This window comes from Ricinus communis, chromosome 6, assembly GCF_019578655.1.
Source record: "Ricinus communis isolate WT05 ecotype wild-type chromosome 6, ASM1957865v1, whole genome shotgun sequence".
NCBI lineage: Eukaryota > Viridiplantae > Streptophyta > Magnoliopsida > Malpighiales > Euphorbiaceae > Ricinus > Ricinus communis.
In genome coordinates, this window is record NC_063261.1 from 26,714,812 (window position 1) to 26,736,735 (window position 21,924).

Here is a 21,924-nt window from a genome sequence, read left to right on the forward strand (position 1 = left end):
AAGAAATTATTCAGTCATAACTGAAGAGAAAATATATTAATAAAATTATTATTCTTCTAATTTTATTTATGTCAATTTAGTTATTTAAAATATTATCCGATAGAATTTACTTATATATATATATATATATATATATATATATATATATATATATAAATTAATTAAAATACCTTTAGAAATAATCAGTAATTAATATAATCTTATTTTAATATTTATATATATTTAATTTAATTTAATATATTTTTAATTCTAATATAATTAATTAGTGATCAATCTAATTCAATGCTAATTTTCTCATAATTTCATATACTTTCCTATTCTATATAAATTCGAATGCTAATTTTCTCATAATTTCATGTACTTTCCTATTCTATATAAATTCGATAATCATTATATCACGGTATAACTTTCCTTCACTTTTACACGATCGAGAACAGCCCAAGAAAAGTTCACCGCGATAACCAGGATCTTGATATGCTTTTTCACCTCTTAATAAGTCCCTCCATTAAACTAATATAGGTAGATTTATGTAAAGTGATGCCCTTCTGTGTTGATTCTTGAACCATATGCATTGCATCCTTGTATTTCCCTTGTGTACACAGCTCATTAATCTGTTCAGAAAATGCAACAGAATTTGGATCAGATTCTTGAGCAGTTTCACTACCACTCTCTGTTTTCCTTTTATTTAATGATATGGTCTGATCCTGCAATTTTCCCTGTTCGACAATTTTTGACATGAACTCCTCAGCCTCCATTCTACCTGCATCAGCAAGTGCACAAAGAATTGCATTATATGTATAACAATCAGGCCCTAACTTCTTTTCTTTCATTTCTGCAAGAAGATCAAAGGCTTCTTCAAATCTGCCTTCTTTGCAAAGGCCTGATATTATCGTGTTGTAGGTAACAGCATCAATAGCTTTTCCCTTTGAAATCCATGTGTTGAAGAGCTTAAGAGCCTTAACAAGCATACCTTCTCTACAAAGCCCCCGAAGAAGAATATTACAAGTAAACAGATCTGGTTTAAATGACTTCTCAACCATTTTGTTACGAAACTGAAATGCTTTCTCAACTTGCCCCTCTCGGCAATATCCAAGAATAATTGTATTATATGTGGTTTGATCAGGGACCAAGCCACTCTCTAGAAGTCATTCAACTTGTCAATGGATTGATCAGTTTTTCCAGAACGGCATAACCCTCCAATCATAATGTCATATGCAATGATATTTGGAATTTGGAATGATCTCTTTCTCCTTCATTGTACCTGCATCAGCAAGTGCACAAAGAATTGCATTATATGTATAACAATCAGGCCCTAACTTCTTCTCTTCCATTTCTGCAAGAAGATCAAAGGCTTCTTCAAATCTGCCTTCTTTGCAAAGGCCTGATATTATCGTGTTGTAGGTAACAGCATCAATAGCTTTTCCCTTTGAAATCCATGTGTTGAAGAGCTTAAGAGCATTATCAAGCATACCTTCTGTACAAAGCCCCCGAAGAAGAATATTACATGTAAACAGATCTGGTTTAAATGACTTCTCAACCATTTTGTTACGAAACTGAAATGCTTTCTCAACTTGCCCCTCTCGGCAATATCCATGAATAATTGTATTATATGTAGTTTGATGAGGGACCAAGCCACTCTCTAGAAGCTCATTCAACTTGTCAATGGATTGATCAGTTTTTCCAGAACGGCATAACCCTCCAATCATAGTGCTATATGTATTGATGCTTGGAATGATCTCTTTCTCCTTCATCTCATCCCAAAGCTTCATCGCTTCAACTGACTTTCCATCTTTAAAATATCCCTTGATCAAAGTGCCATAGCTAACTTCATCCACAAAATATCATCTCATCCCAAAGCTTCATCGCTTCAACTGACTTTCCATCTTTAAAATATCCCTTGATCAAAGTGCCATAGCTAACTTCATCCACAAAATATCCTCGTTTACTAGCACTAGAGAGCACCTTGTATGCATCATCAAGTTTCCTCGCTCCGTAAAGAGTATGAAGAATCGTATTAAGAGTCCAAGTGTTCATCTTCAAACCTTTACTACTCATTTCATCCATCATCCTGAATGCCTCACTCAGCTTCCCAGCTTTACAATATCCATCTTCCTAAGTTCATTTAAAGCATTATCCATCTTCCCTTCCTTTACATACCACTTAACCACTACATTATAAGTAACTGCATTAGGCTTCACTCCCTTCCCTTCCATCCTCGTCAATCAATTCAAAACCCTTTAAACTACTACTATACTCAAAACACCCATTGATCAACGTAGTATACGTAACAACATCAGGCAATAATTTCAAATTCTCCATCTCATCTCTCAACCTAAAAGCCCCATCAATCTTCCCATCTTTACACAGCCCACCAATCAACATATTATAAGTCCAAACATCCGGCAAGACATTATTCCGTGCCATTACATCAATCACCTGTGCAGCTTCCTTTAACCAACCTAACTTACAATACCCCGAAACCAAAATATTAAAAGTATTCCTATCCGGAAACAACCCATTGTTTTTCATATCTAACAACAAATCCCTAGCCTCATTTAGCTTGCCTTTCTTACATAGAACATCCAAAATCGTATTATAACTAGCATTATCAGGGAAACAACTAAAATCCTTCATTTTCCCAATTAACCCAATGGCCTCAGATAACTTATTCTCAATACAACAACCATAAACCAAACAAATTAAAAGGTTTAGTATTAACCTTAACACCAAACTTAATAACATTAGTAAAAATGGCTTTAGACAAACAAACAGAAGGTTTAGAAGGGTATCTAACTAAAGCGTTGATAAGAGTATTACGAGTAAGCAAATTAGGCTTAAGATGTAACCTTTTCATTCTATTGAAAATTTGAGCAGCATGATGGGGTCTATTACATGACACGTACGCACCAATTGAGGTATCAAGAATCACCCTTAAAGATTGAACCTTTTTGAACGGAGAGTGGAGGAGGTGGTGGTGGAGGAGATGTGTCCTGTCGGCGGAGATAAAGGCAGTGAGGAGTGACTTGGCATCGGAGAGTTTCTGGTGAGAGAGAAGGGAAATGAGAGGGAGATGTGAGAGAGAGGTGACTGAGAGATGGGTCTGTGACCATTTAAAGAATGATAAGAGGGTGTTAGATTTGTTGGAGAGTGTGTTTGATGAGAGAACTGAGATGAGAAGATTGGGTTTCGCAGAGAGGTGGGCTGTGTAGGGTTTTAGCTTTTCAAGTGTGTTCCCATCCTCTGAAGTTAGGATTCTCGTTAGGGTTTTACGAAGTTGCGATTCTTCTGCAACATTTTTCTGTTGATTCGGAGTTTCAGTGGTTTTTGATTCCATGGTTTTGAAATTAGGGTGCTAAACACAGAAAGGAAATGGTAAAAAGATTTTGAAGATGACTCACAACGTCGTCGTTTTCTACATCCAGAGCGTGCTGTATAGTAATTGTTCCCTTATACGACATCTCGCTTTTGCTGTTGTTTGAAGAAGAAAACCGGTTTAAAAAAATGACCCGTTATCCAAAAGATGGCGACCTTTTAGAACCAAAGATTGTAATAGGGGTAAGATTTCCATTATATGCATAATCAATAATTATTTTTTGAAACAATTAAAAATATTTTTATTTAAAAATATTTTGTCAATATTAAAAGTATGATTTTACTTATATACTAAATTGATAAATAAATAACATTTTATTAGTGTTAAATAATCAAATATGTATTAATTGTTCAATATTAAAATATAATATTAATATATTTATTATTTATCTATTTTTTTAGTACATGCGATTGAGACTTACCTTCTTTAATTAGATTTAATTAGTTAAGAGATGCCAATTGCAATACTCGGAATTTTTATATTTAATAATAATTATATTAATAATGAGTTTTTATTTAAATTAATTTTATTTTATCTTTATTTGGTCTAGTTGGAATGATTTAAATGCAAAGTTTGAATTTTAGTATTAGATGAATAAATGAGTTATTTTTCTATACTCAATTAGTTTGAAATTTTAAGAAATTAATTAAGTAAATTATTTGAAGAGTAAATTATATTTTTGGTTATTCTAATTTTTTTCCAAATGTATATATATATATATATATATATAATTATATATATTGGAAAATTTTGAAAGAAATTGTAAAGCATGTTTTTATAAAAGAATTTGAAAAAATTGGTATTTTAATTAACTAGTGGTATTAAATTTTAAAATTGGTATCAGAGCTTAGGTTTAGATTTCATTCGACCTAAGTTAAGATTTTTTTGGTACTGGGAGCTAGGATCAAGTCTGTTTTGTTGTTTTCTTTGACTCTAGTGTCTCAGCTTTCACTGTAAAGAATCTGTCATTCCTTTTGTAATACCCAGAATTTTTATATATTTAATAATGAGTTTTTATTTAAGTTAATTTTAGTTTTTATTTTTATTTAGTTTAATTTGAAATGATTTAATGTAAATTTTAATATTAGTCAATTAAATGAATTATTTTCCATATCCAATTAGTTTGAAATTTTAAGAATTAATTAAGTAAATTATTTGAGAAATGATTATATTTTGGTTATTTAAATTTTCTTCAAATGCATATTTATATAAGTAAAATTATATATTGGAAAATTATGGTAGAAATTGTAAAGGATATTTATAAAAGAATTTTGGAAAAATTGGTATTATAATTGATTAGTAGTATTAAATTTTAAGTTGGAAATTGATTATTTAATTTAATTGTGTAAGATTTAATTGGAGGATTATTTTGGAATAAGGATTAAAAGTATAATTTTATTATTATGAGGGTTTAATGGAAATTTGTGAGTTTGGTATTTTCGTAAATAAATATGTCGGTCAGGGGTATTTTTGTAATTGTATTTTTTCATAATTCTAATTTGGCCCAAATTAATTATTTAGAGGCTTAATTGAAAGGCTAAAGAAGAGTTTGAAGGTTATTTGAAAATTCTTCAGGATGAGATTGTAAGTAACTAAGAAAGTGGAGGGACCAAAATGTAATAAGGAAAAGTTCAGGGGTCAAATGTCGATATTGAAAGGAAATGAATAGGGGAAGAAGAGAGGAAGAGAGAGAGTCGGTAGGGAAGAGAGAGAGAGAGAGAGAGAAAGAGCGTTAGCCGGCGGTGTCCTTCCGGACGACCGGCCGTGAGGCGCGGCGGAATCAGCGAACGTGTGGCGGCGGCTTGCGGCGAGCGCCGTTACGGCCGGCCTCCGGGGCGATCTTGGTGGCGATCGGCTCATCTCGAAGAGAGCTTCTTTTTAGCGATAGCGGCGTCGGTTTTGGTGGCTGGAAACGGAAGATCCGGTGGAGAGAGAAAATGGAGGCAGCCGGCATTTTTGGATTTTTTCGGCGAACTCCGGTGAGCTATGGACGATCGGAGGACATATCCCGACTCTGCTCAGCTCAAGCTTCGAAATGGCACCGATTTCGTGGCGATTGGGCTTCGTTTGCAAATCGATGGCCAAGATCGTTCGCAAATCTCTCCGGATGATCGGGTGTCAGATCGGAAAATCGGAAGCGGGGATCGCCATCAGCGCGTTGTTTCGAGTCCGATGGTGAGTTTGGATCTTCGATCGGACTCCGGTGGCTGAAGGCGAGTCGACCGAGCTATCAAGCGTCTCGGTAATTTTTCTCTGGCCCGTAATTTTGGAATTCTTGGTTTAATTGTGTGTCTAATGGTTTATATTGAGTATCTGATGATATTTGTGAGTCAAAAATAATTGTCTGTCAGTTTGCCTACCTCGTATTTGTACTATGTGGCGGAGTCGGGAAATAGTGAAGTTTGGGGACCCGACTCCCGTTGTTTGAATTGTTGGATTTTTGAACTGTTTTTCTGGTAGGTCCTGGACCCGTTTTTATGAGGGGTAATGTCCGTGTTGTAGGAGAGGTTCTGCCAGATTTTCGGTAGAATTCTCCCGAGTCGAGATTCTTAGATAGTCAGTCCTAGGAGTCTAGACCTAGGATTAATGATCGATTGTTTCAGCATTTTGATAAATTATTTTCCGTGACTAGATTGTCCGTTTGTTCGGCTCGCTCCAACCGAGGCACCGGAGCAGAGCTAGGAGGTCGCCCAATCCTGTGAGTTAAAGTCATTTAATCATTGCACTATTGCTAAGTCTGATTTTAATATGCTATTTTAGAATTTGTGCTTAATATGATTATTAGTATCGCAAAATAAATAATTTCACTTGATTATTAATTATTGAAAATAATATAAATATTATTATTAGTAACGTTATAATAATACAGGATATTATTATTTTTCAAACCTGAATTGCACGTTGCCTTATCCTAAATTTTTAATCTTTATTTCGATATGTGTTGAATGATTTCATTAGACAATGATATTTATTAAAATGTGATGATTGCGTTTTGGGAAATGTGGCTTTCGTAGAACATGCCACCAGTGGGTTACATCGGACCGTCGCAGGTAATGATCATGGAGATAAGATTATTATGGATTTGTTTGCCCTGATCGAGCATTGCTCTCTGGGCTGAGTTCAGTTGATTGCCGGAGTTAAGGTCCCTGATCGAGCAACGCTCTCTTGGCACCGGCTTATTTGGAATTCAAGTGTTCAGGCTGGAGGTAAGGACCCTGATCGAGCTTACTCTCTGGGCGCCAGACCTGTTGGATTAAGAGAGCCGAAATGCTACTAGAATTTGGGGTTAGGGTTCTACTGAGCCACTCGTCCCGTAAAAGTAAAAATATATTTTATTTATTTATTTATTTATTATGGTATGATTATAATATGATTTGTATATACGTGCATGGTTGATATACTGATTCAAATAATTAATATTTTCTGTGAAAACTGCAATAGTCTCTAGATTACTTGATTTTAACTCACTCTCGGGGCGAGTCTCATTTTTACTGCTTTTTCGATTCGTGATCATTAGTCTTCCCGACTCTTATTCAAGAACTGACTCCTTCATCATCGGGTGATGTATTTGATTTGGTATGTAAATTGGTAAATCTTAGATTCTCCGCAGTAGTAATAGTAGATGTATCAGTTGTAAATTTTATGAGTTTCGGGTCTCGCTTAATTTTTCTGGCAGACCGAAGTATTTATGTAGAATGTAACTATTAAGATAATATATGGCTTTAATAATATTAATTTGAGATGAGATTTGATTGAGTTAGTAAGTGTCAGGCTTACTACGGGATTCGGTGGCCTTAAGCCTACCCATTCCCTAGTACCGATCACGGGTTCACAGAGTGGGTCGTGACACCTTTCTTGTGAGCTTATCCTTGATGTTGTGCTGAGAATGATATTTGTATCGGTGGGAAGATTTGAAGCGTGGTAGCTTCGTGCCGTTTTCTCCTAGTGATTGGTGCAGGCGGGCCCTGGGATGCTTCAATTGTTGTTTTGATGGTGGACACCGCATTCAGATTTAGTGCAGAGCGAGGTTGCAGTCATGTCATGAACTGCCTCGTCATCGCTTCAGGCATCGCCTTAGTGAGTAGCGCCGAAGTTAGTGCGTAGGAAGTCGAGTAGAGGTCAGAGCATTTATAGTTGAATTTTGTGGTTGTTAGAAGCTTAAGAAATGTGGTAAGAGTGTTTTCGGACGCTCGAAATCTAGAGAAACTTAAACGAATACTATTTATTTTTCTAAATAGAACAAGTGTTTTTAAAATACAATATTGCGCCCAGTCCCAAAGGAATTCATTCTGACATTTCACTGTAAACATGCACAATTTCATTTTTAGGACATGCATCATACATCGTGCGTTGCAACCCTTAGTGATTGGGAGCATCATCACCCTGGTGCATGATATTGTAGAATTTTATATAAAGAAATGGCTAGAGATTTTATGATTTTGTAAAAGTATTTTTCAATATAATAATAATTTTTATCAGTGATGACTATAAAGTAAATAAATAAGTAAATTTTTTAAAATAAATGGTGTTAGCTTAGGATTCTCTGGATGACAAGCTGAGTTGCTGTGAGAATGAGTCGGTGGCATAATAGGCCCATGTTGAATTATAAAGCAGGCTTCTAGATTCCTGTCGAGGAGGAATCTCATGTCAGGATAGCATTGTTTTGTGTCGGTTATTGTGGCTAGATGGATGATAAGACATGCATGATGTGATGTGGATGTTAAGGATTTTCTTTTCATGCAAGGGACACGTCATTAGGAAGGAAATTTGGCGAGTGGATTTTTTAAAAAAAAAGATAATTTCAAATCAATCAGTTTCTCACTTTTAAAGCAGGAGGTGATCCGTATCTCAAACACCCATTAAGCCGACATCAAGCATTGTCATGTGTCATGTATCATGTATCATATATGTGAGTTTGATGTAGAATTCTAGGGATCACTAGACATAGCGTCAATCCAGTGTGTCTGCACCATTATAACTCCTTGAAATAACACAAACTCGATGCTCTTTTCTTCTTTTCTTTTTTCCTTTGTCAATATATCTATTTACGAGTTATATTGAAATTCTTAAATTTTTAATATTAAATAAATTTTTATGAATTAAAAAATAAATTGAATCTAAATCATATTCTAAACATGTCAAATATTAAAATGTTTTGATTTTTCATTTATTTTTATTACTTGAATTAGAATAAACAAAAATAAAATAGGCTTTATTAATATTAAAATTAATTAGAAAAAATACAAACCAACAATCTTATTTTTATTACATGATTTTGTTGTCCAGAAAGGCAAACACGTTCCATTTCAAACAAAAACTTAAAATGAACAAATTTCGTCTAAAATCTCGACTGCTTCAGTGCATTAAATATTTTATTATTATATGGATTGATATGGTTTTTTCAATATCTTAAAATTTGTTGTATTTTATAATGTAATGATTCAGGTTTAATAGTTATAATTAATACTTTTAATATAAGATAGGGCTGATTATTTTGTATTCATTAAATTTTATAATTTTATGAAAATTTATGAAAATAACTAAGAATATGTAATTTTATTTTATTTTATCAAAAATTTATGTTTTAACCCATCGCCATCACTTTTATATTGCGGTAATTTTTTTATTTTTTTTGTTATGAATTAATTTTAATAAATAAATATTAATATTTTTTGAGGAGTTTTATAGTCCTCTTAAATTCTTTTCTTATAGAAATTTTATAGTTCTCTATTACGGGGTGTTAAATTCTCTCTCTATAAAATTGGTGAAGAGAATAAAGAAATTCAATCTGACATTCATATGTGTCTTAGTTCTACCGAATGGAGTGTTCTTTTTATAAAATTATAATCTACTGTTCGGTCAACACGATTGATGATTGTCAAAAATAAATATTTTTTTATGTATTCTTAATATTTGATACTAATTTTTATTTTTTATGTCAAAATATATTTATTAATCATCATTAATTGAATATTTATATTTCTTTTAAAAAAGCTAAAAATATGAAAAAAATTAACCACTATATTTATATATTTAAAAATATAAATTTTTGTACAACATCAACCATTTTAATTAGTATTTGATACCCACCAAGATGGTATTGATAACCTTGGCTTGAAGTTCAATGCATAATAAAATGTAAAAATTAAAAACTGACACTATATATATATATATAGTTATAGTTATAGTTATTGTTTTTTTTTTTCTTAATGTGTTACTTGATGATAAAGAAATTGCAATCACACATTGATAAAATAAAGTCCCAGAATTAATTTTTTTTTATATAATGTCAATAAATCAATTAAATTAAACTAAACTAAATAAAAATGAAACTATATTAATAACTGTATTTGGTATGCGTTTGACAGTGTCTCCGCCTACAAGTCATGACATCTTTGTTTGTAAAATGATGTTCTTTCTTTCGATATTCACGCCAAATGGCTCAGACTAAATGCACTTGATTATCTGCTCATTATAATTAATATTCGTTACTATTGTCTAGGATCAATTAATGTTTCAAATTCATGATGCATATATATACCAAGCAAGGCGATGGCCTTTTTTTTATTATTAAAAAATTACTGGTTCAGTTCTATAAATAAAGATAGCCTTTTTTTCCTTCTATTTTTGGTAAGTTGTAAATTATAATATACTTAATTATTTTTAATTGTTAATTTAGTAAATAAATATCCAAAATGCTCTTTGTTCATGCAATTAAGTTTTACATTTTATGTGTCAAATATTAAAATGTTTTCATTTTTCATTTATTTTTACTAAATGAATTAGAATAAACAAAAGTAAAATAAGCTTTATTAATATTAAAATTGATTAAAAAAAAAACATAAAGCGACAATCTTAAAGCCTTACAAACTCTTTACAAAAGTACCTTACTGTTATAAGATTATCATAAATAAGTTTCTAATTAAAAAAATTATTTATCTTTATTTTTATTATCAATAAATATGATTTTTTTAGCATAATTAAATCTTAGAGAAATTTAAACGTATTAACAAATTTTATTTTATGTTTAATTCTAAATTTTTAAATAAAATAAATAGTTAAAAATTATTATATTTATTAGACACTAAAATTAAACTATATCAAAAATAATTTTATTTAATTGTATTAATCTCATTTAAATGGTTCATAACAAACTATATTTTTAACATATAAGAGTATCACGATTTTTTTCATTGATTGGACTTGTCAACTTCAATAATTTTTATGTGAAGTTAATTGGTATCAAAATTATTTTGTTAAATTAATAGATGATTATTTTACATAATGTATAATAAAAATAACAATAAAATGATATTTTTTAACTAAAAATATTTATTTTATATTGACAACTAAAATTTAATTATATAGTAATTCAATAATATTGTCGTAAATATAAATAGTCTTAAAATATTTAAATTTGTTGGAATTAAATATATTAAAAATAGAAAATTATAGTAAGAAAAATATTTTTATTAATTATTTTAATTAGGCATTAAAATTAACTTATGCTAAAAGTAAAATTTCACTCTAATTTAATAATACGATTGACTTTGTACGAGTTTGATATTTGATAATAAAAATTTAACGACTAAATTATAATCATAAATTATCAGTTTAGTTCTTTAACTAATATGAAAAGAAATAATAATTAATTTCATTATAATCTTAAAAAAATTTAATATGTTAAAAAAATATTAAAACCTACTTATATATTAAACCTTTAAAAATAAATAATATTTAACCTTACAATTTATAACATAAGAGAATCTCAATTGATAATTTTGTAGAAGCAAAATAGAGAAAAATCAATAAAGCTAACAAGATTTGCGCCACGTCGCAAATGCATTAGTCAATGCTAATTAATACTTTAGCATTATCACAAAATTGGATTTCTTGTACCTACGTGGCAGTATCAGAAAACTCCAAAAGATACTAATAGGGTAAGATTTCCATTGTATGCATAATCATTAACAAATAGATCATAGATGAAAGAAAATAAATAGTCTGATCGTCTTTGTTTTCAGCATTTAATTATTCGATATTGATAAATTATTATAAATTATTTATAAATTTTAGCATATAAATAAAAATTTATATTTAAACTAGATAAATTTTTTAACATAATCGTGTTATAATTATTTTTATTGAAAAAATTAAAAATATTTTTAATTTAAAATATATTATCAATATTAAAAATATATTTTTATTTATATACTAAATCAATAAATAAATAAATATTTATTGATACCAATTGTAGCCGAGAGCTGCTCATTCTAATGATTCTCATACTGTAAACTCTAGGCAAGATAAATCCTCAAGCTAAGACCGTATAGAGGAACCTTTGCCATGAGAGGTCTTTATGCTCTTTTGGATTCTTATAGCCGAGTTAGTCCTTTTGAATCATAGAAGAACAGATCGTGCAAGCAAATAGCTCATAGCCAATGGATCGAGAAGAAGAGATGAAGAATTTAGAAAGCCATGAGAAGAATATTATATTGATAGATGAAAGGAAAACTTGCATACTTCCATTACTCTCGACTTCTCTTTATATAGAGGAGCCTAAATACAACAAGACAGAAAAAGATAAGGTGGGAATTATTCTTTTACACATGTCTTCCTAAGAAGAAAAGATGAGATTTCCCACTTACAAAAGGATAAGACCTATCCTCTAAAAGACAGAAAATAATACACTTACAAATCACATGCAGAAAAGCAAAAAATAATACAGCTAATAAGACGAAAAAGATAAGATTGAATCTCATCTTTTTTCATCTTTACATTTTGAATTATGGAGGAGAGGTGTAGTCTTTATTGCCAGCTCACGGTCCACTATCATCGTCCATGGGTTGAGAATCTTGCATAATAGCCTCTTTCTGTTCAGTGGTCAGACTTGGATCATCTAGTGGGGTCGGCAGTATAGGTAAAGTGGATTGTTCAATAATGGAGTGTTCAGTCCATATATGTCCATTGTAAGTGCAGACAAGTAGTGTAGAAACATTGGTCCTTCCTAAATCATTTCTTAGTTGTAGAGTGAGCTTCAAATCCCTTGTTGTTGGCGGAGGAGCAAGATGTAAGGGCATTTCAATTGCTCTCCAATAATGACAGATGTTTTGGGTGGTATAAGTGTCTTCTGAGAGCTTAAAGTAAGGCCTGTGAAGCATATAGATGGCATGATATCCTGAAGCCGTGAAGTCATTATCTGTGAACAATTTGTTTTCATGAATGATTTTGAGGAGATCCTTTTTCCATTGGTATGGGGTTTTGAACCAAGTGAGATATTTTCATGGATATGTTCCTGCATTTGTATCAATATTGAAGAAGTATAGGAGGTCCATGACTGGTACTTCTATAGCATGATAACAAACTGTGGAAAGACACCATAGAAACCATAATTCACTTTCAATTTGTGGATGGGTAGGAGAAAGGTGATAAATTAAGCACCAAGGGTAATCTGGATAAAAGAAATTGGATTGGATGGGTAGTGAGAAAATCTGTTGGATGGTTGCCAAATAATGAAACATCATATTTTTGGCAAAATTGTTGACCTATTTGGTTGTGAGATTTGTGGGAAGGTCTGGTGATGAGGGAGGTTGAAGAGGCCATGAAGATTATCGGAAGATTAACTGTTGAGGTGAGAAGGACAATAGGTTGGTGTTTTGGTTGCGGCTTTGACAGTCTGGATAAGAAATCTAGGATGAGGTTTCTTGTTCCTTTTATATGCTGAACTTCAAAATCATATCTGCTAAACCATGATTTTAATCTCAATAATTAAGGTTCTGGTAAGGTCTTTTGGTTGGACTCAAGGATTTTTTGAAATGAAGAATTATCCATTCAGACCAAGAAGTGTTGACCAATCAAGAAAAACTCAAACTTTTTTATCTCATATTTGACTGCAATAATCTCTTTATATGTTGAATGGTAATGCCTTTCAGATGGAGAAAATTGTCCTGATGCATAACCACACAGTTGCTCCTTGTTATTGAGATTTTCAAGAAGAATTGCCCCCCATGCATGATCTGATGCGTCAGTCTGTAGGATAAGATGTCCTGTAGACGGAATGGTAAGGGGTGGAGGATTGTGAGCCAATTCTTTTATTCTCTTGACAGCTGTTGTCTGTTCTGTTCCCTAAGAGGGAGGGTCCTTTTTGAGCATTTTGGAAAGATGACATGTGTAACTGGATAGGTGTGGTATGGCTTCTCTGACATAGTTGAGTATCCCAAGAAATTGCTGAATTTGCTTTACAAAGAGATTCTCATTTGGAAAGTAATCAAGCTCTTTTGTCAAGTGTGGACCATACGTGTATTGGCCGTCTTTAAAATGCATGCCAAAGAACTCTATCTCTTACTGGCCAATAATACTCTTTTTCTCTGAAAGCATGATTCCATACTTTTGAATGATAGCAAGGAATTGTTTCAGAAGTTAATGATGATCCTCAGCTGTCTTTGAGAATAAGAGAATGTCATCAATGTAGATAAAAGGGGAGTAAAGGATAGGTCCAAAGATTTCTATCATTATTTTTTGGAACTGAGAAGGGGCTGTTTTGAGCCCAAAAGGCATGACTGTCCATTGATATTGGGCATTTGGGATACAAAAAGCTGTTTTGTATCTTTCTGAGGGATGGATACCCAATTGCCAAAATCCAGTCTTGAGATCAAATTTTGAATAGAATTGGGCCTTTTGAATGTGGACTTTTAGGTTCGAAATGGGTGGCTTTTGTTGGGTTGATATCCTCATTGAGCTTGAAAGGAAGGCTGATATAGAACTAGGGATTTTTCCACAAGGGTAGAGGGTGTTGAAAATGTGAATGGGATTCTGGACAAAAAGGAAGGAATTTTTCTTTGTATTGCATGAATGGTGGTTCTTTGTCTGCTATAGTGAACAGATTAGATGTATTTGTGTACGGACGAAATTGCCTCTTAAACTTTATTCCATTGGGAAGAATTTGAAGCCTTTGAGCTTGATGATAAACATCAAAACCTATTAAGAGGTCTTTATTTGGGAGATCTGAGCCAATGATGTGCGTCCATACTACATAATCAGGAAAGAACTGTATTCCAATTTTTTATTTTGTGATTAGGGTAGTCTTGAAAGTTTAGCCATTTGCTGCTTTGAAAAACTGAGTATGAGATTTTCAGTATTCAGATGGGAGAGCTTCAGGATTCATCATGCTTCTTTGAGCTCCAATGTCAAAGAAAGCTATAACTGGAACAGGTTTTGCATACCTTGAAGGCAAGACTTATATAGGAACATAAGGAACTATAGGAATCTTAGTAGCAAGTTAAGATAATTCAGGAACTGGAAATGGAGAAAAAGGGTACTGCATCACATTTGTCAGAATGTCCTTCTCTTCTTTGGAGGAGAGATTGATCATCAAGATTGGAATTTCATTATCATCAAAATCTGAAGAGGACTCTTCTGAAGATTCAGTGGAGTCTGAATATTCTTCTTCTATCCCAAAGAGACTTTCTCGAGTGAGATCGTCTTGTTCTGATAAGAGAGACTCTATATCTTCTTCGAATGAATCTGGTAGAGACATAGACATGTTGACTTACTGTATCATCCTTGCTGACTTTTCCGGATTTTGAGGGCAATCCTTAGCATAATGCCCTTTCTTTCGGCAGATGTAGCATCTGTCTAATTTGTGGCATTGATTCCTCTTTTTCCGAAAGTATATGAATCTTTTTGTATGTGGCCTTTTTCCTCTGAATTCTTTGCTTATGCTGCGAGGGTATTTTTGGAAATGGTGTTTGATTTTCTTCTTGTGATTGGAGCAGATACAATTGGAGGCCTTGCATTTAATTTTGAGGTGGCTTTTGTTACAGACTTTTTGAACAATCAAATCTCGTTGAGACAGTCTTCTGAATAATTCTTGTTGGTCACATAATCTCTTGATAGAGGAGAGAGTGAACTGTCATATCTCTCCAAGAGTAATGGAGGTAACCGGCTTCATTGTTACGGCGATCATGTTGTTGACTTCTGGTTGTATTTCATCTGGTAATGAGGTGATGAAAGTATATTTCAATGTATCATCGCCGTCGTGCCCTCCAATGACATAATATAATTTGGACATTGCATAATAATATCTCTCCAGATCCTTGATCCTCAACGAACAATATTTTCGATCAAAGTATTCCTATTTTTGTTGTCGTATAATGAGATCATAACTGCCAAGGAACTGATTATGGAGGACTGTGACCGCAGCTGATGGAGTTGGCAAAGTCACAAATTGGAGTCTGGTATACTCAGGCTGTGACTGGAACCAATCCCTTAAACTTTCTGTGAATCTCGTGACAAATTCAGCAAGAACCTTTTTAAGTGTGGCACCATCAAAAGTCATTTGAAGATCAATCCATGCCAAAAATTCAGAAAGTCTATCTCTCCATTTTGATGGAGGCAAATCATCAAAGGTGAACCAAGATTTCGTGCCAGTTGTAAGTTTTGACCTTGGATGTGAAGCTCCTGTAGGAACAAAATATGACTGTGCATCCCCTGTGCCATCTTCAGGCACCACTTCTTCTGGATTGGGTTCAGTAGTAGAGGTGTTCATGAGAATTTCTGTGATATCAGCCATCTTAGAGGTATTTGAAGAAGAATCAGAATTATAAGGGCTGATTAGTGATTGGTCTGGCAATTTATTCTCTTTAGAGACTGGAGGATGAGTTATTTTCTTTTGTTGGGTTATGGAGCCTTTCGGGTAGAGATATGAGAAAGTACCAAAGGGTTGATAAAGAGTTCCTTCCTGTTCTGGCTGTGGGAGGAAAGGAAATGCAAAATAGTATGAGGGAGCAATTGCAGAAGATGTAGAGGCTGCTGATGTAAAGGAAGGGATTATAGAAGACTGATCTTTTCTAAGGTCATGTTCAATTTGATCAATCTGCCTTTTGAGCCTTGTAATCTATTTTTCCTTCTGGATGAAAGCTGGTGTAATCGGTTGTGGAACTCGAAGCTCTCTATCCAAGGCTTGATATTTGACGGTTAGAGAGGAATATAGTTGGAGTACTTCTTGAGAGAAGGTACCCAACTTCTGGTCCAACTTGTGAGCCAAATGGAGACCTGATCTAATTTTCCATCTATCTTCTTTAAATAAGAATTCTGAACTATGAAATTAGAAGTCTACCAATTTAGTACTTCTTCTGGTGGAGTGAGAGGCTCTATGGATCCTGATGGAGTAATCCTTGAGGGGAGGATCTCCGATCTTTTATTTTCGGACTTCCCTAGGGGAGGGAAATCTGCAGGCTAGAACATGAAACAGCTTTGGATTGTCTAGGGTGGTTGAACTGCTGGTAAATCAGAGTGAATCTCTTGCCTGTAAGTAATAGAAGGCTTCTGCCCAAAAATAATTCCCTTTTGCGCCAAAAGTACCTTCATCTCATCAAAGGTGATGTCAAGGACAGTCTTTCCTTCTTTTGCAAGAAGTTCTAAGGCTTCCTTTTACATAGGAAGAGGAGATTTATCCTGTTTTTCTTTTTATTTTTTGTGAATGCCAATCCAAGGACCGTCTGGATCTCGATCATCTGGCCTTGGTTCCATGACTGAACATGGAGTTTTTGGAGACATGACTCTTGGAGTTTTCTTAGAGTGTTGAAAATATGGTTCAGGAAAATCGAGATCATCTTTGCAGGTGCATCCTGATTTACACATTCCTGGGTCAACATCCTAGATGAAGTGTCCCTTAATCCTAGCAGTATAAATATGATGCCCAGAGGACTGAAAAGAATGAATAGGAATCTTTTCTCTAGGTCTGGACACAGGCTGTATCATCGATGCCTGGAAGATAGAAGGAGCAGAAGAAGATTCTTCTATTTTTGTGAAAATTATTTTCACAGTACCATCCTTTTGGGTGACAAAAAGAGGGTCAGTACCCTGAACAGGCTTGGCTTGAGATGCCTGGAGTTTCTCATAATTGGTCACCCATTCAGTTGGGATTAACTTTTGCAGATCTTCTCTTTCCAGCTGTCGTGGAGCCTGGACTATTGTAGGAATTTGGCCAGAGTCAACCATAATAAACAAAGCATCAGAGGAGGCTTGGAAGCCTGGGATTTGTAGATTAAAGGCATGGTCCTGCAGTCTGTAGATAATCTGGTGGTGCAGGGTCGCAGAAAGAGCATCAGTCACTTGGTTTGCTCCAGTGATCTAGACTTGGACCTTGAGTGCAGTTGACAGATAGGGATCATTAAGAGATAAATTAAAATTTGGGAAGAAAGTCAGAACAACACTTCCAGTGTTAAGTGTTGTGACAATAGTCCTGATTACTGCATGCTCGTATCTGAGATACCTGGTGTCCAAAAGTGACATACGGGCCGTAACTGGTAAACCCATCATGCCATAATATGAGAGGACTAGCCTGACAGCTCCAAGATAGAGATGTGTGTATCCCTGTTTCTTTCATTGTTCTATAAAGGAAGTAGGAATCTCAAGAGTAACATACTGCTCTTAAGTGGTAGAAGTAAGGGAACATTGTGAAAGAGAGGAAGATTGAACATACTCCTTAACGAATAAGGGTTGTTTGTGGATGATTTGGTTGAAGGTTTTTCTGACAAAGTTCTGTTTCTTGGAAATGTTATATGGATTGATAATGGGTACAAGAGTATTTTCTATTTGGACATTTTCAGGAATATGAGAAATTTCCACAATATGGTCAATCTTATTGGATACAGTTTTTTTATAAGAAGGAGAGAGTTGTAGAGTGGAGGTATGAGTTGTGATTTCTGAAGTCATGATAGCTAGATTTCTCTTCTCTGTCACTATAGCTCTGATACCAATTGTAGCCGAGAGCTGCTCATTCTAATGATTCTCATACTGTAAACTTTATGCAAGATAAATCCTCAAGCTAAGACCGTATAGAGGCACCTTTGCCATGAGAGGTTTTTATGCTCTTTTGGATTCTTATAGCCGAGTTAGTCCTTTTGAATCATAGAAGAACAGATCGTGCAAGCAAATAGCTCATAGCCAATGGATCGAGAAGAAGAGATGAAGAATTTAGAAAGCATGAGAAGAATATTATATTGATAAATGAAAGAAAAACTTGCTTACTTCCATTACTCTCGACTTCTCTTTATATAGAGGAGCCTAAATACAACAAGACAAAAAAGATAAGGTGGGAATCTTATCTTTTACACATGTCTTCCTAAGAAGAAAAGATGAGATTTCCCACTTACAAAAGGATAAGACCTATCCTCTAAAAGATAGAAAATAATACACTTACAAATCACATGCAGAAAAGCAGAAAATAATACAGCTAATAAGACGAAAAAGATAAGATTGAATCTCATATTTTTCATCTTAAAAGACTTGCGTTTGAGATTTACCTTCTTTAATTAGATTTAATTAATTAAGGGATGCCAATATTATTGGTAAACTGGCTTCCATTAATACTTTAGCATTGTTAACCCAAAATTAAGGCCCACGCGACATTGCTTAGTTGGATTAATTTTGAAGGTTTATGTCAGACCACATGGTTTCTTTTCTTTCTCTTCTTGTTTCAATATCAAATAACTTTTTAGAAAAAAAAAGATGGAAAATGTAAAGATACCCACCAAATGGAGATCTTTTTCACAACTATAAAAGATGCTCTTTCTTTCTCTCTCTCTATAAATATATATATATATAGAGAGAGAGAGATAGTGAGTGAATATATATATATATCTATAAGTTTGATATAGATAATGCAATTCTGTTTTACATTATACTTTATATTGAAAACTTTAATTAAGAAAATAGATTTAATTAGATGTTTATTTTTGAATTTATTGATTAGAGATATTCTAATGCAGTTTTGATTAGCTTTATTATTAAATAGATTTCTTTTTATTTCGTTCGTGGAGAATGCAACTAATCTACTTTTGATTGAAGTAGAAGTGAACTTAATACAAATAAAATAAAATTTTAAAAAAGAAGATTTCAGTACCATACTAGTAAAAACACTTTTCAGTGAGGTTTAATTTTAAAATTTGAGAATGAAATTTATTATCCCATACTTAGTATATTTTTTAGAAGGTCAACAAATGTGTTTGAAGCTTTCAAATTAAGCAATTTCTTCTTTATTTTCAAGAAAGGAAAAATGCATTATTCAACCATGGAATGATCAATTGCAAGAAATGTGCTCCATTCCAATTTTCTGAAACAGTTTTGATTCCATTTGTTTGAGAAAGGAAACTCAGTCTTGCCAACTGATCATTACATGACACTTTAAAATATAGTTTCTTCACAGGAGATCTATTGATAATTGTCTCTGAATAAGAAGAAATTGAAGCACATGTTTTTATCATTTCAAGTCTTTGCTAAAAAAATGTTAGTGTATGGCACTATAAAAGCATGTCAATTCGATCAAAAGGGGTGGTAAGGTTGGCTGCCACTTCTCCTAACCCAACTTACAACGGTCAAGCCCCAACTTCTAATGGCAGCATACCATTTTGAAATCATTAACAGTGATTTCATACTACCATTCGAGTGTTTTGATTTAATATAAATGCAAAACTAAACTAACAAAGTGTAGCTTTCAAAAGCCAAGAATGGATTAGTATTGTGTGAATCAATAAAAGGTGCTATTGGAATTTTGTGCTGCTGAAGTCAATTGTAGTGAAGTTTGGGTGCTAAATTATATAATTTAAGGAAAGAAAAGGGTTTGGAATTAATTAATTGGTCCTACAAGACTTTAATTGCATAATTAAGTCATCATCACATTTTGGATAAAAGTACTAGATGCCTAAGTGGGTATATATAGGTTAACTGGTGGACAGATTGGAGACATTAGATATTGATTTATTAGATAATCATTTTAAGGAAGATTCTAAATGGTGACTTTGTAGCAACTCAACAAGAAATCTGGTGCCCTTTGTCTTCGACAAAAGTTTGGCTTAACTAATATAGTTTCATATGGTAAGTGTTCATTCTGCTTGACTACACAGAAATGACAAATATGAAAATGCAAAGCAAATATGTATTATCGGAATAATTACTACTGTACAAATTCATACTTTATGAAACTCGAAAATTGAAAAAAGAAATTACATGAAAAAGATTAGATTTATTTCAACATATATGTATTTCAATATCTAAAAATTAGGCGACATGGTTGATAATTTTTAATCACATAAAACATTTGTTAAAATGCCTTATGACATTCATGTTGAGATAAATATTAAATACTAAATCAACTTTGATCATTTGGTTACTTTAATATTATAATTTTTGATCTAATTTAGTAGACACTTCAATTTGTATTATCGGTTATATTTAAATATTTTGCGATAAAGGTGCTTTAATATTCTCATTTAATAGAGTTTAAGTATCCATTAGATAAAACGAAAAATAAAAGTAATTTAAAAGATTAAAAAAATAAAAAATAAATATTTGTTAGATTAAATTAAAAACTAAAAATTTTAAAATAAGTAAATAATTAAAGTTTAAGTGTCTAAACATTATTGTGCCAAAATTAAATTGAGAAATATTTTTTAAGTGAACTCATTCTAGGGGTTTTGCAATAGGTGAATTACCATAGCAGTTATTCATATAAAAAAATGTGATTTTAACTTAATGGTTATTTACAAATGTGCTTAATTTTGAAAGTTTATTAGCTTAATGTGTTGGAATTCATGTGTGATGGAAAAGTACTGAGTAAAGGAACATATTAATTGAAAGGATACATAGGGCCAATGCCTTAAAATTTTGGGTTGGACGTGGTGTCAAGTCTCTTGATTGTGGTTCTCTCACATGGCTCATCAAAGTAATCTTCTCAGGTGTATATATAATTATTTTACCGATCAAAGAGAATACTAAACTAACTTTAGAAAGAAATGGCTTCCTATTTTGAAAGAGAAAACTCACTCCTTTTTTTTTTCCAAAGATAGAAGGTATAAAACAAAATTATATCCAATTATATTCATATGTCATAGAAGAAAATGTCTGCTTCGACAGACATACTGGTGTGATAATTTGCACATTAAATTGCGTTAAGAGCATCTCCTTCAAAAATCACCCTGATGCATTAGGTATCTCTTTCGTAGCATCTCGAAGAGCCAAGCTTTTCATGGTAAAAGGATCATGAATACCACAATAAAATTGGGTCATAATTCTAAGGATGTAATTTGAACTATCCTGAGCAATGAAGCCAAATACTAACACAATGCAGAGAAAAGTTTGTAGCAGCATCAAAGTTTATCTTAATCCATCCTTGAGTAATAAATATTTATAGGTAAATTATATTAGCGGTCATTAAATTTTTTACTTTATAATAAAAGAGTACCAAATTTTTTATTTGTAACTAAATGGTTACTAAATCTTAATTTTGATAATATCTGTAAATTTTTTCGGCACTTAAAGGGTAAGTTAAATGTATGGTTACAAAATTTTGTAATTTGTGTAATACCCATAATCTCTGAATTTTAATTTCATTTGTTCTTTTAGGGGGCATTTTTGTAAATAAAAATTTTAGAGTTATATTGAGCATTTAATAAAATATTTTAATAACCGATTAATATAAGCACTATTTCATTTAATTTTTTCCAAATAATTATATTACATTGACTCGATGAATTTTCAATGTTTTGTAA

General features: G+C 32.6%; 2 protein-coding genes and 1 pseudogene across 2 annotated transcripts; all 3 read right to left on the reverse strand.

The window, feature by feature from the left end:
- Positions 1 to 275: 275 nt before the first annotated feature.
- Positions 276 to 1,040, reverse strand: LOC125370408 (pentatricopeptide repeat-containing protein At2g16880-like). Its single transcript, XM_048375650.1, has one exon. The coding sequence runs from the start codon at positions 1,038 to 1,040 to the stop codon at positions 483 to 485; it is 558 nt and encodes a 185-aa protein (XP_048231607.1). The 3' UTR covers positions 276 to 482.
- Positions 276 to 3,445, reverse strand: LOC125370407 (annotated as a pseudogene).
- Positions 3,446 to 17,029: 13,584 nt separating this feature from the next.
- Positions 17,030 to 17,762, reverse strand: LOC107262375. The gene is made up of 2 exons (XM_015727817.1): positions 17,649 to 17,762; positions 17,030 to 17,506 (listed from the first exon to the last, which is right to left on the reverse strand). The coding sequence occupies exons 1-2, from the start codon at positions 17,760 to 17,762 to the stop codon at positions 17,030 to 17,032; spliced, it is 591 nt and encodes a 196-aa protein (XP_015583303.1).
- Between the last annotated feature and the right edge of the window lie 4,162 nt (positions 17,763 to 21,924).